This window comes from Papio anubis, chromosome 3 (genome assembly GCF_008728515.1).
Source record: "Papio anubis isolate 15944 chromosome 3, Panubis1.0, whole genome shotgun sequence".
Lineage (NCBI taxonomy): Eukaryota > Metazoa > Chordata > Mammalia > Primates > Cercopithecidae > Papio > Papio anubis.
This window is the reverse complement of record NC_044978.1, coordinates 39,266,337-39,282,856: the sequence shown is the minus strand read 5'-3', so window position 1 is coordinate 39,282,856 and position 16,520 is coordinate 39,266,337. Positions and strand designations below refer to the sequence as shown.

Genomic DNA, 16,520 nt, shown 5'->3' with positions numbered 1-16,520 from the left:
AGGGAAAAAGTGTAGCTTTACAGTGAAGAAGCTTGGCAGGGACCACTAAATCAAGTGATCAAAGGGAATATTAATGATGAGACAAACTGAAATTAAGCCACGCCTGATATGATGCAGTAAGAACATAGCATCAATTCTGTGATATTTCTACCAAAATGCATAACTTAAATCTAATTTTGAGGGAAAATCAGACAAACCTAAAACTGAAAAATTCTACAAAATAACTGGCCTGTAGCCCTCAAATGTGTCAAGGTCATGAGAGCCTAGGAAAGACTAAGGAAATGTTCTAGGCTAAAGGAGACTAAAGAGACATGACAAGCACAAACCGTGATTGTGGACTGGATTCTTTTGCTGAAAAGCATGTTGTTGAGACATGGCAACATTTGAATGGGTTCTCAAGATTAGCTGGTGGTGGTTTATGGATGTTAATTTCCTAACTTTGACAGTTATATCATGTTGTGTAGAAGAATGTTCTTATTTATTTAAAAAAATACAATAAATTATTTAGGGTTGGTAAGACATTATGTTGTTGGGAATTTATTCTCAAATGATTCATCAAAAAAATTCTTTGTACTGAACTTGCATCTTTTCTTGTCAATGTGAGATCGTTTTAAAAAAAGCAACAGCAACCTTACTAGTAATTCTATTACACTAAATTTTGCTGTTATTGAATGGAGATGCATTTCATTATACATCATCTTGGAAAATCTTGCATTGGATCACACACTGAAAGAGATCTGGGGATTGACCACGGTTTCTTCTTAGAGGAATTTAAATTAACTTTAGCAAAAACTTTTTATCACCCCTAACAAAACCCACGTTAGGGTAAAACTTTTGCTCTAGGGAAAGTCTTTGACCATACCAGCAATAAAGAAAAGGTGACTAATTTTATCATCCATTCAAACAACAGGTCTAACAGCAAAAGTTTAGACACTGTTTGAATTAAGATTAATTAAAATATAAAGCAGTTGTGTGTAGAGACAGATCAGGGCTGCCATATTGCATTTCTCTGCTGGCCTTCCCTCACGTACCAATCCAAGTTACTTTCAGAATTTCCCACTGAATTGTGTGACCAAGCTGCTAAACTACATGAAATGAAGTAGGTAGTTTCAGAACAACTCCAAGAAAAACAGCTAGGCTATTAATAGTGGTCTGTGGTATTTCCATACTGTTATGGGACTTATTGTTTACATATTCTGGCTGTGCCAGGTCTATTAAAGAAATCTGAGAACGCTGAAGACATTAAGATAGTCTTTTTAAACAAGTAAGAATTTAAAGGAGAATTACTTGTAATTACTTCAACATTCCCTATTTTCTATGTATTTGTAATTCTATAACCTAAAGGCCAAAACCAATCATTCCATATCTAAGTGGTAAAGAAGATAAACACCTTGGAACAGATTTTTCTTCCCAGTTAGCAGATGTATAGTAAGCTGGCACGATGACTTTATTTATTTGTTTTGGTGGGGGTTGGGGAAAACCCTTCCTTCTCTATACCTTCTGAAACTGTTTTTGGGCCTACAGTTCCAGCGCTTGCATTGGTCAGAAGAGCTGAAACAGAGGTCCCTGGAGGACTAACTCTTTTTAGAGATTTTTCTTCATGAGGATATTGGCTAAGATTTTGAACTAACTAAGATTCTAGGGGTTCATGGGCTTATCACTAAAGGGAGAAAGCCCAAGGAGAAAAATATTATTATTATAGTAATAATAATAAATAATAATTATAATTAATTTTAATACTAAAATGAAATGTAGCTTTATATCATGACCAAGTTATTAAAGATGAACATATCAGCTACATTAAGATGAAAACAATCAGGTAATCACACGCATATATCTCTTTGCCTTACGTGTTTAATATCAGATACATATATATATATATTCACACACACAGTGTTTGTGCTTTATCTTTCATACAAACGGTAAATCATGATCAATTAGTTATTTCAGATAGGGGGACAGGACTCTGGGAAGTACCAATGAAAAACTAAAAAACAAAAAAAAAAAACTACTTAGCCAAATGAGTACAGATTTGCTAAGGAGTGTTGGCTAAAGTCTGAGTAGATCCTTATTCCCATTAATAAGATATATATATTATTTTAACATTTGAATATTTCAAATATGTGTAGGGTGTACAGAACATTTGTCCTAAAATAACCAGCTAATTTGCAATATAAACTTACTGTAAATTAAAAAATCATTAATTTTAAGCTATAACTCCTGAAGAGACGGATATTTTTGTGATTAATGAACTTTGAAAGCTTGAAGTGGACATTTTCTAGAGTGAGCATACCCTGGAGGCAATTTCTATCTCTGCTACTTAATCTTTCTTATTTCCTTGTCTATAATCTGTTTCCTTAACTAGGTCATAACTACTTATTAATCATTATTAAATATTTATTATCCTTTAAGTACTCTTAACCATCATTGCTCTAATCTGATATGTAGAATGACATGAACATAGTTTGTCACATTCAGTATTTGTATAGACATTGAAGGTACTACCAAGAGGAGCAAACCACTAAAATCATCATCAATTTTAACAAAAATAATTTTTTTTTAATTTTAAATGAAGCAAAAAGCCTAGATTTAAAGATTAAATTTTATATTGAGTTTGGGAAATTCCATCCTACAGAAACAAAATGAGAGTACTTGGTACTTTTCATGATCTTTCACTTTTATGCCTAGATTTCCTCATCTGGAAAGTATGAATTTTACTAGCTGCACAGATTTTCTTCTTAGGAAGATTTAGAGGAACAAATTCAAATTCCTAAGAATAAAGTTGCTATATGATTTTAAAGTTGTTATTTTTCATCAGCAATGGTTGCATCTGAACTGGCAAATGACAAAATAAAAATAGAATTTTGAATACATAAAATGTACTTGACATATAAATTCACATTAGATGTATGGAGTTTTTGTCCTAGACACTTTGTGGAAGTTAAATATACCATAGAAACAATCAGAATTTTCTCATGAAAAAAACAGTAGTTGTGTGCCTTATATATTTAAAGCATGCATATTTGACTATTTTCTTCAATTCTTCTGATATTTTCATTTAAAAATTAAACTTATGATTTTTCTTTTTTTCAAAAACAGGGTCTCATCACTCTGTCATCCAGGCTGGAGTGCAGCTGCACAATCACAGCTCACTGTAGCCTTGACCTCCAGAGCTTATGCTCAGCCTCTGCAGTAGCTGGGACTATAGGCATGCACCACTGCGCCGGGCTAAATTTTTTTTTTTTAATGTTTTGTAGAGATGGGAGTCTTCCTATGTTGCCCAGGCTGGTCTTGAACTCCTGGGTCCAAGTGATCCTCCTACCTCTGCCTCCCAAAGTGTTGGGACTACAGGCATGAGCCACCGTCCAAAATTTAGATTTTCTGAAAGAATTAAGCAAACAGGTACATTAAATTTTTTGAAGCTGAAAAGGTAGTTTCAATTATTCCCTCACTTATTTGTGAAGAAAATCTATGTAAAGTGCTACAAAAATCAGGGGTGAAAAGGACAAGCTCCAAAGGCAGAACAACTATTGGGAAAACAGTTTGAGTCTTTTTTCCAGTCTAGGTACAGATTATGGGGTAGAGATGGAGAGTCTCTTTCTGAACTACCTTACCTTATACCCTTTCTCATTAAAGCTTAACAGAAAGCACTAGAACTTACAATTAATAAGATTATGAAATGAGAGTCATGCTTAGTTTCAAAATTTTAACTCTATAGTCACCAGGTGCTCTCACTTAAAGTAGTTTAGTTATTTCATCATTTTTTACTTCTGGGAGAAATGCTTGGCACATAGTGAACAGGAATGAAAACATGAGACAGCAAAATGTCTCAGCACAATGCAGTCTGAAAGATTCAGAGGCGTCCTTTATGTAATAAGTAATGGAGTCACTGGAAAACTGCCTTTAAAAATAGAAGTCTCTTGCCAAAAGTGAAGACTAGCCATAGCATTTGAGAAATGAAGTAGCATGAGGCAAAAAAACAGGAAATGTTCAAGGCAAGTGTCTTATGTAAAGACCCATAATGAAATATTTAATAAAGTATCATTTAAACAAACTATGCTAGATAAAAATTTGCATTGTATTTCTTAGTCAAGGCAGAGTGGGGTTGAGGGAGTAAGCTGGAGACGGAATTACTACCTGACTAAAAGCAGCTCTAAAATTGTATTACAGGTGTGTGATACAAAAAAAAGTGTAGAGAACAAAGACAACAATTTATTTTCCTTTATACCCAGCTGAGTTTCTCTGCCCCAAATGGTTTGTAGAAGACCCTTCTTGCATACTGCCAACAAAATTTTCACATCCACTAGATATTCCAAGACTTATAAGTATTATAAATAAAAAGCAAAAAGGGGTCATTTCTAATCACACAAAAAGGGGAGAAGAGTTTTTGGACTGAAATTCTCGAATTGCCTTTAGCAGAAAAATGAAGCCATTTTAAAAATACTTGGCACAAAAGTTTTTATTCAAGTAAGTGTTAGGTTAAGGGGAGTTAAAAAGAAGGTTTGTCTAACAACGCTTTTTACAACCAAGAGCCATCTAAGGTTAAAGTGGGCTTCCAGATAGTGAAGAGGCATCTGTGGCCAGCCCTTCCTAAAGAAGCTCCTTAAATCAGGGTGTGGCAGACAGAGTTGGTGGAACTTGTCACCACCTAAGAGAATTAGACCATCTCTGGAAGGACCAATGATTAATAATCAGATGGCATTTCTTCATTAGAAAAAAATGAGTATCTCAACAAAGAAAATGCCAGTTAAAATATCTTACTCTGCAAATTCTGCAACTGCACGAAAGGAGAAAATCTGCTTTGGTTCTATAAATTGAAAATCATGAAGTAAGCCAAGTTAAGTACTAGTTGTCTACCTAGAACCTCCAAATTTTGTTTGCATTAGAATTTGAATACTGAAACTGATTTTTTCCTACCTCAACAAATCTTCAAATGTTGACCAACTGGGTCTTTATATCATATTCATTCATAAATACCTTATGAAACGTGATTGCATCTCAATTCTTATAAGAGGATCACAAATAAGATTCTTCAAGAAAACAAATGTGGAGAGTAGGATCACAAAAACATTTTTTAACTAAGTAACACCTTTGGAAATGCTTTCTCTTTTCCCCCCCACCCCTGTTGAAAAGTAGTAACCTTTCTTTAACTTAAGGATATAATGTTAGGGAATAATGTTAAAATACTGGCCTATTTTTATTTTTTTTAATTTTACTTTAAGTTCCAGGTTACATGTGCAGAATGTGCAAATGTATATGTGTATATGTGTGCCAAGGTGGTTTGTTGCACTTATTGACCTGCCTTCTAAGTTCCCTCCCCTTGTACCACATACTTCAATAGGCCCTGGTGTGTGTTGTTCCCCTCCCTGTGTACATGTGTTCTCATTGTTCAACTTCTGCTTATGGGTGAGAACATGTGGTGTTTGGCTTTCTGTCCCTGTGTTAGTTTGCTAAGAATGATGGCTTCTAGCTTCATCCACATCCCCGCAAAGGACATGATCTCATTCTTTTTTATGGCAGCATAGTATTCCATGGTGTGTATGTGCCACATTTTCTTTATGCAGTCTATCATTGACGGGCATTTGGGTTGGTTCCATGACTGCTATTGTAAATAGTGCTGCAGTAAACATACATGTGCATGTGTCTTTACAGTAGAATGATTCATATTCCTTTGGGTATATACCCAGTAATGGGATTTCTGGGTCAAATAGTATTTCTGGTTCTAGATCCTTAAGGAATCGCCATATTGTCTCCCACAATGACTGAACTAATTTACATTCCCACCAACACTGTAGAAGTGTTCCTATTTCTCCACAGCCTCGCCAGCATCTACTGTTTCTTGACTTTTTAATAATCACCATTCTGACTGCCATGAAATGGTATCTCATTGTGGTTTTTATTTGCATATCTCTAATGATCAGTGTGTTGACGTTTTTTTCATGTGTCTGTTGGCCACGTAAATGTCTTCTTTCGAAAAGCGTCTGCTTATATCTTTTCCCCACTTTTTGATGGGGTTGTTTTTATCTTGTAAATTTAAGTTCCTTGTAAATTCTGGATATTAGACCTTTGTCAGATGGGTAGACTGCAAAAATTTTCTCCCATTCTGTAGGCTGCCTGTTTACTCTGGTGATAGTTTCTTTTGCTCTGCAGAAGCTCTTTAGTTTAATTAGATCCCATTTGTCAATTTTGGCGTTTGTCTCAATTGCTTTTGGTGTTTTCACCATGAAGTCTTCACCCAGGCCTATGTCCTGAATGATACTGCCTAGGTTTTCTTCTAGGGTTTTTATGGTTTTGGGTTTTACATTTAAGTCTTTAATCCACCTTGAGTTAAAAACACTGGCATATTGTATAATTGTATTCACTATATAAGAAGGGACAAATCTCTTATCAGGGATCTTTGAGTGAGGAAGTGTGTGTTAGTGTTCTAAAGACTGAAAGACTGAAACCCGTGGTACCAGTCTGCAAGATGACCCCAATAATTGCTGACTTCTAGTCACACCCTAGTGTAGTCTCCTCCCACATCAAACAGGGCTGACCTGTGTAACCTACAGGATATTGTGGGAATAACAGTGTATGACTTCCAAGGCTATATCATAACACACATTGTGGCTTCCACCTTGTGCTCTCTTGGATGCTTTCTCTAGAGCAAGCTTGTCCAACTCATGGCCTGTGGACAGCACGCAGCCCAGGACAGTTTTGAATGCAGCCCAATGCAAATTCATAAACTTTCGTAAAATATTATGAGATTTTTTGATTTTTTTTAAGTTCATCAGTTATCATTAATGTCAGTGTATTTTATGTGTGGCCCAAGACAATTCTTCTTCCAATGTGGCCCAGGGAAGCCAAAAGATTGGACACCCCTGCTCTAGAGGAAGCCAACTGACAAGTCAGGGTGACACTAAAGCGACTCTATGGAAAGGTGCTCATGACAAGGAACCGAGGCCTCCTTACCATTCATGTGTGAATGGGCTGTCTTGGAAATGGATCTTCTTGCCCCAGTCAAGCCTTTAGATGGCTGTGACCCCGTCAACATCTTGACAGCAATCACATGAGGCTTTGAGGTAAACTGTTCCCAGATTTCTGATCTGCCAAAAATGCTGAGATTATGCACGTTTATTCTTGTAAATCATTAAGTTTAGGATAATTTGTTTCTACAGTAATAGTTGACAGTCTTTTTTCCCCCTAAGAAATACTAACAGTGATTCAAATGAACATGGCCATCTTAAGGCAAGTTGATGGGCTCTGTGGAGTTACTAGTAATTAGACGGAACCTTATCTCAATAAATTTGCAATCAGTTTCTTGTTTCTCAAAGTCTCGTACCAAGACCAGCAGCATTGGCATTACCTGGGGGCTCACTGGAAATGCAGAATCTCAAACTCCACCCCAGAGCTCCAGAATAGGAATCTGCATTTTAATGAGATTCCCCTATGACATGTAAATATATTAAAGTTTGAGAAGAAGCACTGATTTATTTGATTCCTGGTGTTACAGCCTGTGGTTGGAAACTCTGGATATACCTTAGGGGTACTTTTTAAAAAATACGTTGGAGAAGCCCATCTGCAGAAATTCTGATTTAACTGACCTAGGTTGAGGCCTTTTAAGGTGGTGGCCCTAATGATGCTGCAGGATTTTCCTCTAGAAAAACTACATTGAAGCCTCAGATCAGCTCTGACTTCCTAGCATGCCCCAACCCCGCAAGAAGTTAGATATGTCCAGGTGTACGCCCAGAACTGCCTTGGGAGGAGTATTGTGCACAGAGCAGGAGTCCTCTCTGGAGCTGCCATGCAGGGAGTGTGTGTGTATGCGTTTGGTGGGGCGCACCAACTTCACAGATGCTAACGACCGTTGCATGTGCTTCTACCTTCCTTTATTCATGCTCTTCCAGGACTCAGTTCAACCCAAGAAAAAGCAACTATGCCTTTCTTCCTGAAAGGTCAGTTTGGATTGCTGTCTAGGCTGCTCAGAAAACCAGGTGTTGAATGTTCTAAGGTTTCACGTGCCAAATGGGGACCAAACATTTTTGAGCTTTATCTTTCCTAATAACAAACTGCAAAGAACTAGTATTTCTCTTAAGTCCTTGGAAAAGATGTTTTTATTGTTGAATAGAAACTACTGCACTAAGATTTCCACTATCATGGGTGCTCACAAATGACAGGCCTCTTAAGAAGCTTTAATTGACAACATTAAATATGCGGGTGGGGGAGTGGGTGCAGAATGTCTTTTTCCTTTGTTAGTGCATCCCAGTGACAGAAACAATGCCTGACACATGGTACGCTCTCGATAAATATTCGTTGATTACATAACCCCCCTACCACCCAATAACTTCTCATCATTCATTCAAAGTTACTGAACGTACCATATTAGCGAATCTGCAATGGGAACAGTGGAGGCTGTTTTCTCAAAGGATTTTCTAATACAGCAACATATCTGCTTTAAAAAAAAAATAAATAGTGTGCCCCAAGCCAATGCTAGGCTTGGGTTTTCTGCGGTAGTTTGGCCTGGGGTCCTCACCAGGAGGCTGGCTGGGGATGTGCTCCTTGCCCTTGAATCTCCTTCCTTTGTAGTTTTTGGCCTGCGCGGTTACGTTTCCCAGGCGGAGGAGCGCGCGCCGCGGCTGCGCCCATTAGCGCGCGGCGCCGTGCAGGAGCCGTCAGGCGGGCGGGGCTGCCCGGGACCCGCAGGAGCCGCTCCTCCCGCGCCGGCGCTCGGCCCCCTCCTCCGCCCCCTCCTCCCTCTCTCCGCGGTTTGGCATCCCCCGGGCCGGGAAGCCTCCTCCAGCGCTGACAGCCGGCGGGCGGCGGAGGGAGGCCAGAGCGCGGATGCTCGCTGGTGGGCCGGGCCTGACGGCTGCGTGGGAGGCGGGCTGCATTATTTCCCGCTAGGGCCGCGCTCTGGGGAAGGAAGGGGCCAGGCTCGGCCCTCTCAGCCCCGAACGGGCGGGATCCGGGCTCGGCCGAGGCGGCGGGGCTGCACCCCGGGCCGGGGCCCGCGCGACCTCCCCGGGGGCCTCTCCCACGCTCCGCGCCCCGCCCCACCCTTCCTTCCTTCTTCCCTCCCTCGCTTCTGCGCTCCTAGGAGCGCTCCGCGCCGCGGACGCCCGAGCTTTGTGTGCGCCCGCGGGCCCGGCGCGCGCCTCGGGCGGCCCAACTTTGCCTCTCCCCGCCGGCTCCCGAGCGGGACTCGTGAGGCGTGGCCGGGTGGAGGAGGCGCTTGCGGGGGCGTGGGGCTCCCCGGCGGGCGGGAGGCACGGAGCGAGCCGCGCTGGACAATGAGCTGGGCAGCTCGGCGCTGCGGCCACTTTTAGCTGAGGGCGCGGGCGGGTCAGCACCTCCGCGGCTCCTCGGCCCCACCTGCGCGGAGAGGGCGGGATGCCAGAGCCAGGTGTCCCGGCGCGTTAAGGACCCTCGCGATCAGACGTCCCTGCACGGGCGCTCACACCCTTAGTCAGCCGGAACGTCTTTTTGCGGGGAGCCCTAGGAGCAGCCGCGATGGCCAGCACCAGGAGTATCGAGCTGGAGCACTTTGAGGAACGGGACAAAAGGCCGCGACCCGGGTCGCGGAGAGGGGCCCCCAGCTCCTCCGGGGGCAGCAGCAGCTCTGGCCCCAAGGGGAACGGGCTCATCCCCAGCCCGGCGCACAGTGCCCACTGCAGCTTCTACCGCACGCGGACCCTGCAGGCCCTCAGCTCGGAGAAGAAGGCCAAGAAGGCACGCTTCTACCGGAACGGGGACCGCTACTTCAAGGGGCTGGTGTTTGCCATCTCCAGTGACCGCTTCCGGTCCTTCGATGCGCTCCTCATCGAGCTCACCCGCTCCCTGTCGGACAACGTGAACCTGCCCCAGGGTGTCCGCACTATCTACACCATCGACGGCAGCCGGAAGGTCACCAGCCTGGACGAGCTGCTGGAAGGTAGGAGGGGAGGGCGTCGCACGGCAGGTGCGGCGGAGCGCCGGCAGGTGCAGTGGGCCCGGGCCCGCGCAGCGGGGAGCCTGCGGAGTGCTTTCCAAGCGGCACGAGAATTGATGCTTCTGTCTGCTTCTCTAGAGATTGGCTGGAGGTGGCGGGTGGGGGGCGGTGGGGTGCCCACATACACGCTGACTTTCCTTCCCAAGAGATTTGTCTCTTAAAGAAGGGAAAAATTTCCTAATGGTCAGAGGCCAATTGAGGCACTGGTGGCATGTGCTAAGATTGTTGAATTTACTTGTGTTGAAGTGCAGAATGTTTGAGAAAATGGTTCTCCCATGGGGAGCTGGGTAATCCCCTACTGATAAGCTCTGTTGGACCCTCGGTGTGGACCCTGGTGCAGGCACCTGTCATGTTCCAGTTTTCGGGGTCCTGTCGTGACTGCTGTCAGAAGCTGTGGTTGTGAAATGCTCTAGGTTGGCTTTCCTAGTTTGCTTTGCAGCAGAAGTTACTTGAGGTGAAGAGGGATGATCCTAGTCAGCGGGTCTCAACCTTGGCTTCATCTTCCAAGGGGACTGGGGACTTCAAAAAATATGGGACCCTGATCCCCCAACCTCCAGATATCCTGATTAAATTGGTTGGGTTTGGGGTGTGGGTTCGGCGTCTGGAGTCTCCAAAGCCCCCACCACCCAGGTGATTCTCATGTGGAACCATGGTTAACAATCACTGTGCTAAAGGGTTTTCCACGTGAGGTTGGAAAAAAGGTAAATCAAGGTCAATCTCTCCTGCCTTATCCTCTAGTAAGAGTAGCTAATTAGAATGATAGAGGCTATTGGATTCAGCAGTGGGGCCTCATCATAAATTAGTAATTCTGCTGTGTCAACCGTGCCTCGGTCAGAGAGACTGCTTGACTGTATGTTGGGTCATCCTTGAATTCCTGCAATACTTAGGTCTCATCCTTTTCAGGTGGAAAAGTCACTATCAGTAGTCTAGAACCTGTTTCCAGTTCTAAATAACACCCAGAAAGACCAGGCAGAACCCAAGTATGTGCTGACTACGTGCTTACATACGGTCCGCTCTTGTGCATCTTTCTTAATGCAAATGGCACATTCCATGTAGTCACAGCAATAGCTTGGCAGGGAGAGGAAGCTGAACATCAAGCCAAAGGTTTTTCTTATATTATCTCAGCATGCTTTTCTGTCCTGAAGACATTATCCTCATTTTATAGATGAGGAAACTTAGGGAGCGTGCTTGGCCTCACAGTGCCTGCAGCATCTACTTTCTCATCTACAGTTCACCTCTCCTGAGCTAATGTAGCCACATCGAGGAAAACTAAAGGTGGTTGAGTTTATCTATTTAGTCACTGCCATCAGAAGTTTTTGCTGCCTTGCCTAGATGGCAACCCAGCCAAAATTAAATTGACTCTTCAGTCTACATGTGTGCTTGTGACTTCACCCATTCTGTCAGTCAGTTGTGTGTTTTGGTTTTAAGGGCTTCTTGAGGTAAGGGGATAGCTGGAGAAGTATAAAAAAGGAAGATACAATGTTCAAAGGGCCTTGTTTGCTTTTCTTAATCATGTTAAACACTTACAAGCAATATTTGCCTAGCTATTTTAAAACCGAGTCGCCAATTTTTTGACTGACCCAAGATCAGATTTGCAGGATCAAGGCAGTGCCTGTTTGCTTAAGCACTTGTTACTCAACATGCCCTTGGGATACTGTTCCTGGTATGGTTTCTTAAGGGTCAACAATGTTAATATCCTTCTCTAAAGAAATTTTAACAATGGATTTACTACGTAAAATTGACATAATGTAAAGATGAATCTCATTATAGGAGAGATGATTAGATGGACATTATGCATGTCCATTAATAGGAGTACATAGTATAGATTGCGTCTTTTACCGCCCACAGCGTGCATGGCCACTGGGTCTAATTCTGCAACTGTAGTTTCAACTACAAATTGACTGTTAACAGTTTTCCTTTGAATCATTCACTGATTTTTAGTGGATGAGAATTTGGAAAAAATATTATCTATGGAGTCCAAATCATACCAAAATATGATAAATAATATAACAAATATTTGCACAGCCAAAAATTTTTTATGGCTTTTCCCACTTGTTTGAAGAAGTTTTTAATATAATATTACTGCAAAAGAAGAAAACTTGGGCACTTTTTTGTCATATGGAATTCTCTCTGACAATGGGTCTTTAATTCTTGAATTTCTCCCCAAATTAGTAGAATATGCTATAGAAATGCATTTTATTTTTTTTAAGAAAAATATAGGTGCAGTAGCTCATGTCTGTAATCCCAGCCCTTTGGGAGACTGAGGCGGGTGGATCACCTGAAATCAGGAGTTTGAGACCAGCCTGATAAACAAAGTGAAACCCCATCTCTACTTAAAAAACAAAAAAATACAAAAATTAGCCGGGTGTGGTGGCATGTGCCTGTAGTCCCAGCTACTCAGGAGGCTGAGACGGGAGAATTGCTTGAACCCAGGAGGCAGAGATTGCAGTGAGTCGAGATCACGCCACTGCACTCCAGTCTGGGCGATGGAGCAATACTCTGTCTCAATAAAAGAAAAAAAAAAAAAGAAAAAAAGAAAAATAGTCACTAATGCTTACTGTCAATCATTCCAGAATGTAAATAGTTTCAACTTTTATTTAAAATTGTGTGCTCAGATTTTTCATGTAGGAGAACTAAGCAGCTATCCGTGAAGTTATTTGTATTAGTAAAAAATAGGTCTGTGATATATTCACCACATTGTCAAAATTGACTGCTTTATTTCATTTGGGTTGATTATTTTTAATAAAGCTCTCTCAGGCAGTATTTTACAACATTATGTTCAACTAGGCTCTGCTTCTTCGATCCCATGAAACTTGTAGTTTAGAAGGTATGCTTTTTCTGAAATGTCTTGAGTGAAGAATAGAGAGTGATGACTCAAAACACTAGGACATGAGCATTCATTCAGAGCTCCAATCTCATTGAACTCAGATGACAAAAGATATTTGCATGGCCCAAATTATTTTTTCTTCTGCCCTTGACCTTGAGAGTCTCTGGAGACTAAAAGCTGTTCTAGTGTGAGCTGGCACTCCTCCAACACTACCCTAAACCAACAAGCATCTTCGATTTATTGATTTATCCACCCTTGCTGGATTAAGTTAGAGTTGATGCTGTGCAGTCCTGTAATCCTGTTTATTATTTAAAACTAAATGGGGGACCTCTTCCTGCAGGACTGTGGCTCTTAATCAATATTGGGAAAATTAGTTGAACTGTCTTAAGCTGTGAGCCTGCTGAGCTCAGTATCTGTAATACCCAGCAGAGGATGTCCAGATGACTTGTTCTTCGGCTTTCTTGTTAGTGGCTGATTCAGAATTTCTAGTCTTAGTTCCATTCCATGTGTCTTCTCTTCTTCTGAGCGTTTGTCTTCTCTCCTTCTGAGCATTTTGAAATATTTGTAAAGTTTTGATATAAAGTTTTGATGAAATATTTGTAAAGTTTTGAAATATTTGTAAAGTTTTGATGAAGAGATATAACCAAGGACAGTAGAAAAAAAATGCCTGACCAAGTCAGGATTCCTGAGTTCTGACTAGATTTGAGAAAAATTTCACCTCACTTCCCTGGCCTTGGTGTCCTTTTCTCTGGAATGAGAAGTTGGCAGACCACCTCTCTAAGTTAGGTCTCTTCTGGTTTAAAAATGTGTATGTACCCTTCATTATCTGAGGGGTTATTGGTGGAGCATATGATGGCCTGGGCTGTCTTTCCCTAGCCAGAACCCATCTTCCGGAAAATTGATGAGGCTTTACATGTCCAGATACCAATCACAGAATGGGGTGTATAGCTCTGATGAAGTGCTTGCCAAGAGTCGAAGGTATTAAGAGCTACCTATGTCTGCCTCTCTCATTCCAAAGTAAAATGTCATTTTGTTATTTCTACCTTTTATCCCTTTGTAAACAATAAACTGATTGTTTTTTGGCATATGAGAGAATTTTGGTTATTTCGATAATGATACTTTCATTCCTTCATGAAGTTAACTTGAACATTTAAGAAAAATAAGATTCTAAAGAAATCACACACATGAAGTTTGAGGTCCTCCTACCAAACCTATCTACTGCATTTGTTTTGTTAGGTCAGGTCTTTGAAAGTGTTAAATAAACCAAAGTATGTTTCTGCGAGTTTTTAAGTAAAAATGAATTTCCATAAGAACCTAGATTATACTTAGTTGTTTTTTCCTGAAAAACAAACTTTATAATAATAGAAACTGTGGAACTTATTACAGTAAGAAGGAAATAAACTCATGAGTTATCAGGTATTTGCACATAGGAGTCAAAAATGGTGCACACGAAAGTCATACGTGGTGATTGGACTTGGAAAGTTAGTATTGAATCTTAGGTCTGCAAAACTTTCTTTACCTGCGAAACCCTTGGATTCCTAAAGGCCCACTTCAGATAGCACCTGTGAAGTCTCTTTCCACTTCTCTGTGCAGCTGGTCTCAAGTGGTTAGTTGAGGGCATACTATATCCTAGACATGGTCACAAGCTTACGGTCTCTTCCTTCAAAAAATGCATGTTCTCCTAGGAGAGAGATAGTGAACATACACACACATGGAATGGCGTCAGCTAAAGTGCTGTAAATGAAGTGATGACATGGGGCAGGATGGCCATATTGGCCAGGGTGATGGGGAAGGCTTCCTAGAGGAACAGACGTTGGAGCCAAGGCCTGAGGTCAAGTTTATAACTCTTTCCTCTGCTTACGGCATTTTTCTTTACTTCTATTATAACCCTTAGCTTTGAGTCTCATGATCTATTGGATCTGTTTTTGCACTCAACTGAGAGAAGCCTGTGGTCAGGGATCTTAAATACAGTCAATTCATTGATTAAATAACCCAGACAATGATTTTACCTCTAAGTCCCTTAGTTGTCAAGGGAAGTTTTGTATGAATTAAGCTTTAATGAGATTCCTAGATATTTGTTAAAATATTTTTTTTGGAAAATTGGATTACGTTTTAGATAAATGTATAATTTGGGGGGAAATTCTGTGCTAACCATTTTGGAGGGAATGAGTCTTCCATAACATCCTCTTCTATGAATCTGATTGTCCCATCTCATTTCCTTAAAAACAAGGAAAATAAGATGTGCTATAATATAGCTGCATAAGAAGCTCTTTCCAGAGGTAAGAGGAACATTTTCACTTAAAGAATAAATGAATCCTAAAAGGTTGGGGAAGGAAAGGGGACATGTGGGAGAGCATTTATGAGATTAGAGTATGACACGGTGATACTCTGGAAGTTATGAGACAAGATTAATGTCTCATGAGTTTTTAAACTATGAAAAGGATATTTAATGGTCCTGTGATATGAAATAAAGGAAACTAGATTCTGTTGGGCAGTGATCATCTAACTGCTTTCTTCATTGCTCGTGAGGCCGAGAGGAGTTGCTGCGGGGTGTGTACCACCTGGCTAGGTCTTTTTTCTGTATCTCTACCTGCCCATGCTACAACTGCATCTGTGTTTTTATGTCTTTTACTTGTAAAGTAAACCATTACCTAAGGATTAGAGGTGCTTTTTTCTCTGCATTGCTACTATTTACTAGATGTTTTATGAGCAGTCATTGTGTGAGGTACTTTACATGTTTCATTTAACCCTTGTAATACCCTCTGAAATATGGCTGCATTGTTGTCCCCATTTTACAGATGGGGAAGCTGAGGCTCAGAGAGTGTAAAGAAATGGCTGGATTGTACCAATGTAAGAGGTAGAGCTGGCACTTGAGCACTTTCTCCCTTGCTTCTGAACTTCTGTATTCTTAACTACTGCTTTCTACCACCTGAGAGGAAGTGGAGTCCATTATGTTGGTGGGGACTTTGGGAGGTGTCTTGGTTCATTTTCTGTTGCTATAACAGAATACCACAGACTAGGTAAGTTATAAAGAAAATAAATTTATTTTCTAGTTCTAGAAGCTAGAAAGTCCAAGGCACGGCCCTGGCATCTGTTGAGGGTCATCCCATGGTGGAAAGTTGGAAGGTGAAAGCAAAGGTAGGATAGAGAGAGAGGAAATGGGGTTGAATTCCCTCCTTTTATAACTAACCCACTCCCACAATAACAGCCTTAATCCATTCATGAGGGTGGTACCCTCATGGTCTAATCACCTCTTCAGGCCTCACTTGTTAATATTGTTACAATGGCAATTTCCAACACATGAAGCTTGGGAGATATGTTCAACCCATAGCAGGAGGTGAATAAATCATAAAGGCAGAGACTTCATAGGCTGGATTAGCACCTAGAGAGGCTCAAGAGAGCTTGTTTGCGCCTTCTACCATGTGAGGATGTAGTGAGAAGTCACCATGAGTGAACCAGGAGCCCTCACTACACACCATATCTGTCAGCACCTTGATCTTTGATGTCCTCACCTCCAGAACTGTGAGAAATTGATTTCTGTTCATAAGTCACTCTGTTTTTTGTATTTTGTTATAGCAACTTGAACAGACTAATACAGTCTTCTTTTGCCTCTAAAGTTCAGTGATCTTGGGAAATGCTTCTAGGGGTGGGAAAGAGAAATGATCTTGGCTCTATCTGGCTCCATGTCTCTCTCTGAAAGTTGGCTGGGTACTTGATCAGATGTAG

The 16,520-nt window shown here is 41.3% G+C and overlaps 1 protein-coding gene across 2 annotated transcripts in view; it reads left to right on the top strand.

Annotated features, from left to right (window-relative positions):
• Window positions 1-8,618: 8,618 nt before the first annotated feature.
• The window catches only part of DCLK2 (doublecortin like kinase 2), a 135,484-nt gene continuing 127,582 nt past the window's right edge, over window positions 8,619-16,520 (top strand). For both annotated transcript variants that reach the window (XM_031664243.1, XM_031664244.1), the window contains exon 1: window positions 8,619-9,910. In XM_031664243.1, coding sequence (XP_031520103.1) covers window positions 9,490-9,910 — 421 coding nt within the window. In that variant the 5' untranslated portion in view covers window positions 8,619-9,489. The remainder of the gene's footprint in view (window positions 9,911-16,520) is intronic.